The following is a 13,683-nucleotide window of genomic DNA, read 5'->3' as shown; positions in this document are numbered from 1 at the left end:
GTGATATCTCTCTCACACTGTCTTACAGTCAGTAAATAAAGACAACAAAATATTATGAAAATGGAAAGCATGTCATTGCATTTGGCTAGTACATTTGAAGTTTTCAGCACGATCTTTCATGATGATTTGGATGACATCATAACATCAGAACAACCAACCAACAACTTAGTCACAAAAATGAAAGCCAATAATATTACTGCTACTGTAAAAACGACAATAATATACTATATAAACACTAAACTCTGTGCTGCTGTAACATTGTTTTGGAAATGCATGGTGCCCCATGGTGGCACTGTGGGGAAAAGGTAGAGAAACAAACTCAGAAAAGGTGAAAGGTTGTGGGAATGTGTCAATTTGCTGGTCGCCGGTTGGCAAAGTGGTCTCTCGTCTCTTACTTTCAACTTTGACAGAAGCCCGCTGTATTACACCCGAGGTCGGTGTAGCTAGATCGATATCTTAATTTAATAAGCGGACATGGCCAAGAAACGAAGAGAAAGACGAGAGGCCGATAGTGTTTCGTCAGTAACGTTACACGAGGAACCGAAGACAACATTTAACGAGGCACAAACCCTCAAAGGTATGTATAGATAACGACGTTGCTATCCCGGCTAACTGGCTAGCATAGCTAGCTAATTTACTTGTCTTCTTCTAATTGATTAGCTAACGTTAAGATACATTACTGTTTATATGATGTGGTAAACGTCTCGTTAAATAATGTTGCTAGCCGGCTTGATAACTAGCCAGATGATTGTGAAATGCGGATATGCTGTTGTCAGTCAGCGTTAGCTAACTAACGTTATTAACAGCTGATTATCAAGATTCAGAAGTTACTTGCTTTCAAGGCTGGTGGTGGTATGACGGAGTTGAAGCACAGACAAAATGGGTTAGTTACCAGTATATTTGGTTGAAATTCACATGATCAGGTTAGTAACTTAGTAGCTTGCTATCTATCCAGCCACTGTCAGGGGCCATACCCAGTTTGACATTAAGTTACTAGTGTTAATCAGTGTCAATGACAGAACTACTTGGATGAAGTCAGGAAAATATTAGTAGGCTAACCATGTAATGTTATTCTTATATAGATGGAGCAACACAATGATCATAACAGGATGTTACACAATACACACTTTATTTATACTTTTTAAATGTATTTAACCTTTTTATTTAAATAAACATAAACTTGGAGTCATGTGATAACATAGGCAGATGTATTCTAACTTTGATGAGGAACATATGTAGTCAGTTTCAAGGATTATATATCTTGAATGGTTTGACTACATAGCATGCTTCATGTACTCTGGGGAAATCAACCAGGAACTAGAACAACAAGTGATGCAAAGTGAAGCAAGACATTACATGAGGCTTACTGCTGTTGTTACATTAGATTAGAGGCTTATCAAGATATTTTTAATTTGCTGACTGTGTGTGCTATATAACTTAGCTACTCCCCTCTCCACAGAGACTCAATACACTGGAGGGGGCTCAGCTCGCATGTCTCTCCTCATCCTGCTGTCTGTCTTCACCTGTGCTGCTTCTGTCATGTACCTAGTGTACAGGAATTTCCCAGAGCTCAACGAGTAATTGTTCTTTGCATTTATCTTTCCAGCAAGCAGACTCATGTTTAGAGTTACTTTTGTATAACATTTGTAACTTTTGTGAAACAGCCTACCAAATGGCATTCACCAGCCAAGTTAAATAATTTCATAAAAATGGTTCTCATCATTAGCTGTTATAACCATTGATGGATTATTTTATGGAGCGGAAATGGATACAACTAGTTTAGAAGACACCTGGGACGTCCGAATAGAGAACAAAGAAAATATCACCATGTAAAGGCTGTTTGGAAATATGACTATTACAGATATATAGGAGCCTGTTATCAATGATTATCACAGCTAATGATGAGAACCATTTGATTTAAAATGTCTACAGCCTAGTATGTCACACTCCAATAGAGACAGTCACGTTTTAATTTCTGTTTCCGTAAGTGTCAAAGCCCTTGCACACAGATTCACACATTTTTATTTATTTCACAACATTGTATGATGGTGAATTGATATACACGTTTTTTTCATTTCAGTGATGAGATGGCTACTATTAAAATCCCCAAAGATATGGATGATGCCAAAGCCTTGGGCACTGTACTTTCCAAATATAAGGACACCTACTACACCCAAGTGTTAGTAGCCTACTTTACCACCTATATCTTGTATCCTTTTGGGTAGTAAATGTATTGCAAAGTTGTTAACGTTTGGAGGATTGAGTTACATACTTATTAGCTGTTTCAACATGCATCATGTCTGTGAGGCCCCCTATGTAATCCAGTGGGTCAGCAGAGGAGAGCGACAGACTGTGAAGCGGGCCAAGACAGGCTTTTGTTACCCTGTGATGGGCCTGTTGATTGCATCATCCCTAATCTCCCCTACCTTTCTCTCGCCTGCTCGGTGTACCTCTCATTCATTATTTCCTTTGAACAAAGCAGCCAGCCAAGCCAAGGTCATAGTAAAGGCATGGGCTTGCCTCTGGATAATGAATGGAGAAGTAGGAGGTGGGGGTACAGTGGGCTTTGATCCTTGAGTATTAATTTGGGCGATTCTTGTGTGTTCACAACAACCACAGAGTGCAGTACATTTTCCTTCATTTTCTGACCGGAGAAGACAGATTAACAGATGAATGCAGACATGGACATGCAGTTAAACTTAGTTAAACTTTATCAGTACAGTAGGTTCTAAGGACTTCCTTTCCACCAACAGCTATTTGCAATAGAAACTCTGTTCCAGATTTGCCAATTGCACTTCAGACAGACATTACGGCCAGATAGAATTATCCGCTATAAAGGAGGAGAAAAACATGGTCCTATGCATGTTATGGTCCCACCTCATATGTAAACATCACCCATCTTCAGAGCACATTTTATGAAGAATATGAATTAACACTGCACAGTATGAACTATGAATACAAATGCAGTATCATGCCTGATGTTTTCTACCCTGCTTCCTCTGCTAGTTTTCCTATTCTCTTTCCCCTCCACTGTCTTGGCACATATTAATGCATAGTGTCTGTGCTCTGGCCAGTATGTGCTAACAGCACAAGGACTGGACCAGCTGACCAGGCCTCAGCCACTGTCTGGGATGTGTTGCCTTGTAGTTTTACTGGTAAATAAATGTTTGATATCCTGTGTGAGAAATGCTTTGCCCACAACATGGTAAAGGTCAGCAACATTACCAGTAAAACTACAAGACAACATGTCCCAGACAGTGTCTGGGGCCTGGTCAGCTGGTCCAGTCCTTGTGCTGTTAGCACATACTGGTCAGAGCACAGACACTATGCATTAACATGTTCCTAGAGAGTAGATGGGAAAGAGATTAAGTAAACTAGCGGAAGAAGACATGATGCTGCATTTGTATTCATAGTTCATACGGTGTAGTGTTAATTCATATTCATCAAAATAAATGTGCTCTCAATATGGATGATGTTTACATATGAGGTGGTACCATAACATGCATAGGACCATGTTTTTCTACTCTTTTATAGCGGATACTTCTGCACAAATTAGTCCTGCAGCCAGATCTATAATAAACTTGTACTGTATGCTACTACAGTGGAGTATGTTTTAACAATACTGAACAAAAATAGAAACGCAACATTTAAAGTGTTGGTCCCATGTTTCATGAGCTGAATAAAAGATCCCTGAAATGTTCCATATGCACAAAAATCTTATTTCTCTCATTTTGTGCACAAATTTGTTTACATCCCTGTTAGTGAGGATTTCTCCTTTGCCAAGATAATCCATCCACCTGACATCAATAATCTGATTAAACAGCATGATCAATACACAGGTGCACCTTGTGCTGGGGACAATAAAAGTTCACTCTAAAATGTGTAGCTTTGTCACACAACCCAATGCCACAGATGTCTCAGGTTGAAGGAGCATGCAATTGGCATGCTGACTGCAGCAATGTCCACCAGAGCTGTTGCCAGAGAATTTAATATAAATTTCTCTGCCGTAAGCTGCCTCCAATGTCATTTTAGAGAATTTGGCAGTACGTCCAACCTGCCTCCCAACCGCAGACCACATGTAACCACGCAAGCCCAGGACCTCCACACCCGGCTTCTTCACCTGCGGGATCATCTGAGACCAGCCACCCGGATAGCTGATGAAACAGTGGCTTTGCACAACAGAAGCTTCTGACAGTTTGTGCAGAAATTATGTCTCAGGGAAGCTCATCTGTTGTTCTCACCAGGGTCTTGACCTGACTGCAGTTCGGTGTTGTAACTGACTTCAGTGGACAAATGCTCACATTCGAGGGTCACTGGCATGCTGGAGAAGGGTGCTCTTCACGGTTGACTCCCAGTTTCAACTGTACTGGGCAGATGGCAGACCGCATGTATGGCGTTGTGTGGCCGAGCGGTTTCCTGATGTCAACGTTGTGAACAGAGTGCCCCATGGTAGCGGTGAAGTTATGCTTGGGCAGGCATAAACTACGGAAAACTAAAACAATTACATTTTATTGATGGCAATTTGAATGCAGAGATAGATACCGTGACGAGATCCTGAGACCCATTGTCGTGCCATTCATCTGTCGCCATCACCTCATGTTCCAGCATGATAATGGAAGGCCCCATGTCGCAAGGATCTGTACACAATTCCTGGAATTTGAAAATGTGTCAGTTCTTCCATGGCCTGCATACTCACCAGATATGTCACCCATTGAGCATGTTTGGGATGCTCTGGATTTATGTGTACGACAGCATGTTCCAGTTCCTGCCAATATCCAGCAACTTCACACAGTCATTGAAGAGGAGTGGGACAACATTCCTCAAGCCACAAAATATTATAAATTGTTGCATCTTGCGTTTTTATATTTTTGTTTAGTGTTAATTTTGTGACTGCATCCACAAATGTGTGTGCACATACTGCTGTGTGTTCAACCCTTGAGCTGTATTCCTTGACGCTACTGACTCAGCCTCCAGACATTTGCGATCCCTGGATCCATCTTCCTCAGTATCCTGTCTGGTTATCTCTACCCCTTCCCCCTGGCTCTTTTCCTCGTCTGCCTGGTGAGTATACTATTGACACAAGGAGAACTATGACTAATAATAGTGGTGACATTTCCAAAATGTACTTTGACTCTGTAAACCACTCGGTTTACAAAATGTACTACCTCTGTCACTGTTTCCCAGTGCTCTGGCCTGGGGGCTTCCTTCTGCTACATGCTGTCTTATCTAGTGGGACGACCAGTGGTCTACAGATACCTGACAGAGAGAGTCCAGAAATGGTCCCAGCAGGTAAGACCTTTTTGGAAGGAAAAACAGGTTGATTTGGTATGTGAACAATGTAGGAAGTTGTTGATATGAGAGTACAAGCAAACTTTTAACAATTTAGTAACACCCACAGAACAGTGGAGTCTTAGTAGGGGGCTAGTAGCCTCCAAGCCTTTCTGTGAATGACAGGTTCTGCTATCTGTTTTCAATTGCAGGTTGACAAGCACAGAGATCATCTCATCAATTACATCATATTTCTGAGGATCACTCCCTTTCTCCCCAACTGGTTCATCAACATCACCTCACCCATCATCAATGTGCCTTTGGGGTTCTTCTTCCTTGGTACTTTCTTTGGTAAGGCTAAGATATATCAAACTCCAGTATTTCCTTCTCAGTAGAAAACAGTGTTGATAGTGCTGCATTGTCTTTATTGCTGAGCTATTTTTGAATCTCTCATACCATTTAATACAGTGGTCACCAAACTTTTCTGAGTCAAGATCACTTTTGCAGTCAAAAAGCAAGCTTGAGGTCTACTGCTCATATATATATATTGTTTTTACATTAATCGCACACAAACAGTTTTGTAGGAATGAGGATTGGGCAGTAGGCCTAATACATTATCACAGCATATTGGCTATATGATTGGCCTGCCAATATTGTTAATCTCAGACCATATTATATTTCAAAACTCGAGCTTTGATAACAAAAGAGATTAGTTGGTTTAGCACTTGTGAGGCACTGTCGAGCATGAATTTAAATAATTCGCTTTTAGATTTTACTGGACTGATGGTACCTGCGTCTGATGGTCAACAAGGTCAAATCACGACGTTAGTGATCTTCAGCTCGAAAAGTCAGAGCTTTGGAAAGATGCCAGAGTTTCCGAGTTGGATGACCGGTCAAAAGATTTTTCCCAACCGCCTCTCACGGTCGCTGCTCTCTCCTTCCTTTCCTCCGGTGAGACTGACCAGAGAGAGGGGACACACTCTTCCACCTAAGGGCGAAACTCGAGTCATACCGCATCTGCCTCATGCACAAATTCATGTTGTTCCTATGACCAGAGAATGTAAAATATTCCTTGATATTAAAATCGACACGACGAGCTGCTAATAAAAAAAAAACGCGGGGCTATCGATACTTGGCTACTCTTAACCTTGCAGCTGAACCTGGGCGGAAGTACGGAGAAGGGAGTTTTATAATAGTGTTGAATAAAAACAGTGACAGCGCTGAATATAAACTTAAACATGCACTCACTCATAAAAACAGCAGCTCTTTGCTGTATTCGCTGACAGTCTCTCTGTGATCATGGTTTTAAAAGTTATTCAATCTTACATAGGCTAGTAGCCTATTAAATTTAGCTGTAGCCAGGGTTATGGAATTCTGCAGCCGCGGTGATTTGAGCTATCCGATTGGGCAGCGCTCTAGGTGCACTCGATTTTGTCTCATATTTGCCGGTCGTCCGGGTAGACGGAGTTTGTCTCTTCAGACAAAATGGTTAAAAAGGAACACTTTGCTTACCCGGTGCGCAGGGCTTTTGAATCAAATGCATCTACGGTCAACAGCTCAACACGATATTTAAATTTTAAAAAGGAGCGCAAGCCTTTATAGTTCGCTGGCTTTTAGACATAAATATTTGGTGATTGACTAGGAATGCCTTAGCTATGTGTTGTGTGTCTTACAATACTGACTTCCTCCCTTATCTCTGACTGTCAGGAGTGGCCCCACCGTCCTTCGTGGCGATCAACGCTGGTACAACACTGTACAAACTGACGACAGCTGGGGAGGCAGTGTCCTGGAACTCTCTGATTGTGCTAGGTGTCCTGGCCATACTCTCTATCCTGCCGGTCTGCTTCCAGAAGAAACTGCAGCAGAAGATGGAGTAGGCCCGAGACAACTCATCTGCCTGCCTGATCCCCCCAGCCCATCCCTTGGCTCAGGAATGGTACACCCCGCTGTCATAGTCCTGCCTGTTGCTGTCCCACACACCTGCTGAGGTTGCTGTGGAAACATTGCTGTCGGCCCAACCCTGACTCCTGTGTCCAAAACATGTGGTGGTGGCCACCTCAACTTTGTGCTCTACAAAGGACTAACTGGCCTCTGCTCATCCTCGGGTTTGTTCTCCCATTTTTGTTAAATGTTGCTTGCCTGTAAAACGATTTAAGGAAGGATACAGAAAACATCAGGCATCTGTCTTTAATATTGTTTTAATCACAATGGTTCTCACAAGTTCAAGCTAAACTTCCCTCCTTTGTATTTCTTGAACCATGTTTTGAATTGATTTAATCTCTTAACCTGTGTGATATGGGTGACGTCAAAGCAATACTGATCAGAGTCGCAGTTTAGTGTTTTTGATTTTCACAAAATTTTAGGACTATTGTTATGAATGTTTTATACACTGGTTAGATTGTGAGCATATTAAATCATTTAGAATGTTTTATCATTTCAAGATATTGTTAACACACCACCCTAAAATGATTTGTGTGCCATCAATGTTGACATGAAAAATATGCATATGAACACATAGTAAGATAAATATGAAACTCTTGATGCTTTTGTTGAGCCTATCAGTAAACATATGAAACGGCATATCAAGTATTGAAAACTAGTGTTTTGTATAATATTATTTTATATTTGTTCTACTAATGGTGCTGAGACTCCCTCTCTGCCTGTGTGCTCTCCCTCGTGTGTCACCAGTCCAAATGTTCTGCCAGTTGAGAAATGTAGTAGTGGATGACCCAGCAGTGCCCTTTGCAAAGCTACCAATTTGATTTTTGGTTGTTCATGCTTTTCCCTGGTGTTAGTGATTTCACACTGCTACTTCATGTACAGTGCCTTCAGAAAGTAGTCACAACCCTTGACTTTTTCATAATTTTGTTGTGTTACAAAGTGGGATTAAAATGGATTTCATTGTAATATTTTTGTCAATGGTCTACACAAAATACTCTGTCAAAGTGGAAGAAAAATTCAAACATTTGTACAAATAAAACACTAATATACGCTACATGACCCAAAGTATGTGGACATCTGCTCGTCGAAGATCTCATTCCAAAATCATGGGCGTTAATATAGAGTTGGTCCCCCCTTTGCTGCTGTCGGTGTTCCAATTAATCCCAAAGGTGGTTAATGGGGTTGAGGTCAGGGCTCTGTGCAGGCCAGTCAAGTTCTTCAACACCGATCGCGACAAATCATTTCTGTATGGACCTCGCTTTGTGCACAGGGGCATTGTCATGTTGAAACAAGAAAGGACTTTCCCAACACTGTTGCCACAAAGTTGGAAGCATAGAATCGTCTAGAATGTCATTGTATGCTGTAGTGTTAAGATTTCCCTTCACTGGAACTAAGGTACCTAGCCCAAAACCATGGAAAACAGACCCAGACCATTATTCCTCCTCCACCAAACGCACAGTTGCATTGGGGCAGGTAACGTTCTCCTGGCATCTGCCAAACCCATCTGTCGGACTGTCAGATATTGATGCGTGATTGATCACTTCAGAGTATGCGTTTCCAGTGCTCCAGACTCCAAGCGGCGAGCTTTAAGTGAAAACTGTAACTAGGCCACTCAGAAACATTAAATGTTGTCTTGGTTAGCAACTCCAGTGTATATTTGGCCTTGTTTTAGGTTATTGTCCTGCTGAAAGGTGAATTTGTCTCACAGTGTCTGTTGGAAAACAGACTGAACAAGGTTTTCCTATAGGATTTTACCTATGCTTTTCTCTATTCTGTTTCTTTTGATCATAAACTCCCTAGTCCTTGCTAATGACAATCATACACATAACATGATGCAGCCACCACCATGCTTGAAAATATGAAGTGGCACTCAGCGATGATGTTTGGATTTGTCCCAAACATAATGATTTTTTATCCAGAACATAGCATTCATTTCTTTTCCACATTTTTTTTGTAGTTTTACATTCGTGCCTTATTGCAAACAGGATACATGTTTTAGAATATTTTATTCTGTATAGGTTTCCCTCTTTTCAGTCTGTCAATTAGGTTAGTATTGTGGAGTAACTAGAATGTTGTTGATCCATCTCAGTTTTCTCTTATCATAGCCATTAAACTCATTGTGAAATCCCTGAGCTTTTTCCTTTCTTCCTTTACACCATCCAAAGTGTAAGATCTTCACCATGCTCAAAGGGATATTCAACGTCTTTTAATTATAATTTTTTTTAACACATATACCTACCAATAGATGCCCTTTGTGAGGCATTGGAAAACCTCCCTGGGCTTTGTGGTTGAATCTGCGTTTGAAATTCACTCAATTCAGGGACCTTAATTATATGTATGTGTGGGGTACAGAGTTGAGGTAGTTATAAAAAAAATCATTTTAAACACTATTATTGCACACAGAGTGAGTCCACGCAACTTATTGTGACTTGTTGAGCACATTTTTACTCCTGAACTTATTTAGGCTTGCCATAACAAAGGTGGTGAATACTTATTGACTCAAGACTATTCAGCTTTTCATTTTTTATTAGTTTGTAAACATTTCTAAAAACATAATTCCACTTTGACATGATGGGGTATTTTATGAAGGGCAGTGACAAAAAATCTAAATTGAACACATTTTAAATTCAGGCTGCAACACAAGAAAATGTGAAAAAGAGTCAAGGGGTGTGAATACTTTCTTAAGGGACTGTATATATTTCTTAGAATCCAACCTGTATGTACAGTGCCTTGCGAAAGTATTCGGCCCCCTTGAACTTTGCGACCTTTTGCCACATTTCAGGCTTCAAACATAAAGATATAAAACTGTATTTGTTGTGAAGAATCAACAACAAGTGGGACACAATCATGAAGTGGAACGACATTTATTGGATATTTCAAACTTTTTTAACAAATCAAAAACTAAAAAATTGGGCGTGCAAAATTATTCAGCCCCTTTACTTTCAGTGCAGCAAACTCTCTCCAGAAGTTCAGTGAGGATCTCTGAATGATCCAATGTTGACCTAAATGACTAATGATGATAAATACAATCCACCTGTCTGTAATCAAGTCTCCGTATAAATGCACCTGCACTGTGATAGTCTCAGAGGTCCGTTAAAAGCGCAGAGAGCATCATGAAGAACAAGGAACACACCAGGCAGGTCCGAGATACTGTTGTGAAGAAGTTTGAAGCCGGATTCGGATACAAAAAGATTTCCCAAGCTTTAAACATCCCAAGGAGCACTGTGCAAGCGATAATATTGAAATGGAAGGAGTATCAGACCACTGCAAATCTACCAAGACCTGGCCGTCCCTCTAAAATTTCAGCTCATACAAGGAGAAGACTGATCAGAGATGCAGCCAAGAGGCCCATGATCACTCTGGATGAACTGCAGAGATCTACAGCTGAGGTGGGAGACTCTGTCCATAGGACAACAATCAGTCGTATATTGCACAAATCTGGCCTTTATGGAAGAGTGGCAAGAAGAAAGCCATTTCTTAAAGATATCCATAAAAAGTGTTGTTTAAAGTTTGCCACAAGCCACCTGGGAGACACACCAAACATGTGGAAGAAGGTGCTCTGGGCAGATGAAACCAAAATTGAACTTTTTGGCAACAATGCAAAACGTTATGTTTGGTGTAAAAGCAACACAGCTCATCACCCTGACCACACCTTCCCCACTGTCAAACATGGTGGTGGCAGCATCATGGTTTGGGCCTGCTTTTCTTCAGCAGGGACAGGGAAGATGGTTAAAATTGATGGGAAGATGGATGGAGCCAAATACAGGACCATTCTGGAAGAAAACCTGATGGAGTCTGCAAAAGACCTGAGACTGGGACGGAGATTTGTCTTCCAACAAGACAATGATCCAAAACATAAAGCAAAATCTACAATGGAATGGTTCAAAAATAAACATATCCAGGTGTTAGAATGGCCAAGTCAAAGTCCAGACCTGAATCCAATCGAGAATCTGTGGAAAGAACTGAAAACTGCTGTTCACAAATGCTCTCCATCCAACCTCACTGAGCTCGAGCTGTTTTGCAAGGAGGAATGGGAAAAAATGTCAGTCTCTCGATGTGCAAAACTGATAGAGACATACCCCAAGCGACTTACAGCTGTAATCGCAGCAAAAGCTGGCACTACAAAGTATTAACTTAATTAAGGGGGCTGAATAATTTTGCACGCCCAATTTTTCAGTTTTTGATTTGTTAAAAAAGTTTGAAATATCCAATAAATGTCGTTCCACTTCATGATTGTGTCCCACTTGTTGTTGATTCTTCACAAAAAAATACAGTTTTATATCTTTATGTTTGAAGCCTGAAATGTGGCAAAAGGTCGCAAAGTTCAAGGGGGCCGAATACTTTCGTAAGGCACTGTATCTGTTGGTGTGATGCCTAATTTGTACTATAGTTTGGGTGCTTTGATGTGATTGGGGTGATTTTTATTTAGCCTTACCTGATGTCATTATATGAATTCTCTGCTGCTGTGAAACCTTCTGGTTGTATCTAGAGCTTGATGCAGTGAATGTGCGCTTGGGCAGTCTTACTGTTGATGTTGATGTTTCTTCAAAGTCCATGTCTCAAGCACTGTCCACTCTTCTGCATCTGAGATCACTCATTATTGAAAATTGAAAATTGATTTTAAAGTGAGGAATCATTTTTTATATTTGGATTATTAACGATCTTACTTGGATCAGCGTTTTAATCCACTATAGAAACCCTTTCTGAACATGAGAAAATACATCTCATTTGTTAGTATTTAATTACCTGAATTAATTTGTGTGGCCACTTAGCATATCTAAGGCTGTGTTTACACAGGCAGCCAGATTCCTTTTTTTTCTACCACTCATTGGTCTTTTGACCAGTCACATCAGAGCTTTTCTCGGAGCTGATCTGATTGGTCAAAAGACTAATTAGTTAAAAAATAGATCAGAATTAGGCTGCCTGTATAAAAGCAGGCTAAGTGCTTCATAATGGCCACTTTGGCTGTGTTGACACAGGCAGCCAAATTCTGATATTTTTTTTAACCACTAATTGGTGTTTTGACCGATCCGCTCTTTTGCCAATAATTGGTCAAAAGATCCTAACTGTTCTGCCTGTGTAAAAACAGCCCCACTGTATCCCAATCCCGCTGTTACCCATCAATTTCATGACCTGTTTCATGTGATTTAGTTGTGTTATTGTTCTTGTTGTTTGAAATTTGGGCTTCACCTTTTTGTAGTTCATAGAGGTTGCATCATTACCTCATCTTAATTGCACTACAGTAGTTTTCAGAGGGATCAAGCCCGATGGGAGATCCTGTAGCTGTTCAGTCAATACAAAGTGTGTGCTCTTATGAAAGCTGTTTTTGGGTTTAATAAATAATTATTACTATCACATTATTTTTTCTTCACCCAATTTCATATCAGACGTAATTTCTGGAAATTAATTGATACATATTTGCAAAAACTTTAAAAGTCTTTAAAAAGTTTAAAAGTCCCCAGTAATTCCCCAGTAATTTTATCCCATTTTTAAAGATCACTGCAATATTAGGGTGTTACACATGTTTCTTATTACAACTTTCCAACATTTGTTGATTTCATGCGGAGAATATTGAGAATATCTGCGCTGGCTTGGATGATTCTTGGTGTGTTTCCATTCATTACACTTGTGATCTTTACAGTATTAAGTTGTGCAAACTGATAATGTATTGCAATATGACCTGTGTTTGTAAATTATATTAATTATTGTACATCTTTTTGTCCAAGCTAATGAATGTTGGTTTATTATTAACATGTTTATTTTGAAATCGTAAAAAATATTCTGTACTTTTTTTTTCTCACTGTCTATGAGAAAATGATTGGAATATGAGAATGTGAATCTAATGGCAAAGTTCTGCATCTTTTTACCGTCACATTTTACCACAAGGTGGAGCTCTTTGTACATCTCTACAGAATTCAGCCCCACAGTTGCTTTGACTTATTTGACTTGAACTTTTTATCAAGTAGGACAACATTTTTCTTATGATTTGATGAAATATATTCACAATTGTGCATCAGGCAACGTTTATTTGACATGTTTTTCCTGTTTCTGACATCTACTTCTCCTTATCTGTGCTTTGGATACTCAAATAGAATACCTATTACCGTATGTGTATTACAACTATGGTATTACATATGTATTACATGAATACAATTGTTCATGCTAAATTGGTGAAATTAAAGTCTGCATTCAGTTGTACACTGGATGGTCTTGGCTACAGTAGAGTAAGAATACTATGTCTCAGGTTCATTATATGTGCAATAAGGCCTATTGAATGCTTCAATACTATAGCATTATTATTATAAAGGAGAGCATTTTACAAGATAAATCCTTAACTCAGGAACTGAAGGGTTAAGTGCATAACGTAATCTGTAAGGAGTTCGCACATGCTCAGTGTGTTCCCTCTACGCAGCGGTAATGCAAGGGGTTGAGAAGATCTGAGACCGATGAAAACAGCTGTACTTGAAGACCCAC

At 40.0% G+C, this 13,683-nt stretch overlaps 1 protein-coding gene across 1 annotated transcript; it reads left to right on the top strand.

Annotated features, from left to right (window-relative positions):
• Positions 1–309: 309 nt before the first annotated feature.
• LOC109888455 (transmembrane protein 41B-like) lies at positions 310–7,850 on the top strand. Its single transcript, XM_020479645.2, has 7 exons — positions 310–577; positions 1,460–1,577; positions 2,081–2,209; positions 4,968–5,061; positions 5,185–5,289; positions 5,481–5,619; positions 6,976–7,850. The coding sequence occupies exons 1-7, from the start codon at positions 475–477 to the stop codon at positions 7,143–7,145; spliced, it is 858 nt and encodes a 285-aa protein (XP_020335234.1). The 5' UTR covers positions 310–474; the 3' UTR covers positions 7,146–7,850.
• The last annotated feature ends 5,833 nt before the right edge of the window (positions 7,851–13,683 follow it).

This window comes from Oncorhynchus kisutch, linkage group LG3 (assembly GCF_002021735.2).
Source record: "Oncorhynchus kisutch isolate 150728-3 linkage group LG3, Okis_V2, whole genome shotgun sequence".
Taxonomy (NCBI): domain Eukaryota; kingdom Metazoa; phylum Chordata; class Actinopteri; order Salmoniformes; family Salmonidae; genus Oncorhynchus; species Oncorhynchus kisutch.
Note: the sequence above shows the minus strand (reverse complement) of the source record. Positions and strands in the feature narration are given on the sequence as shown.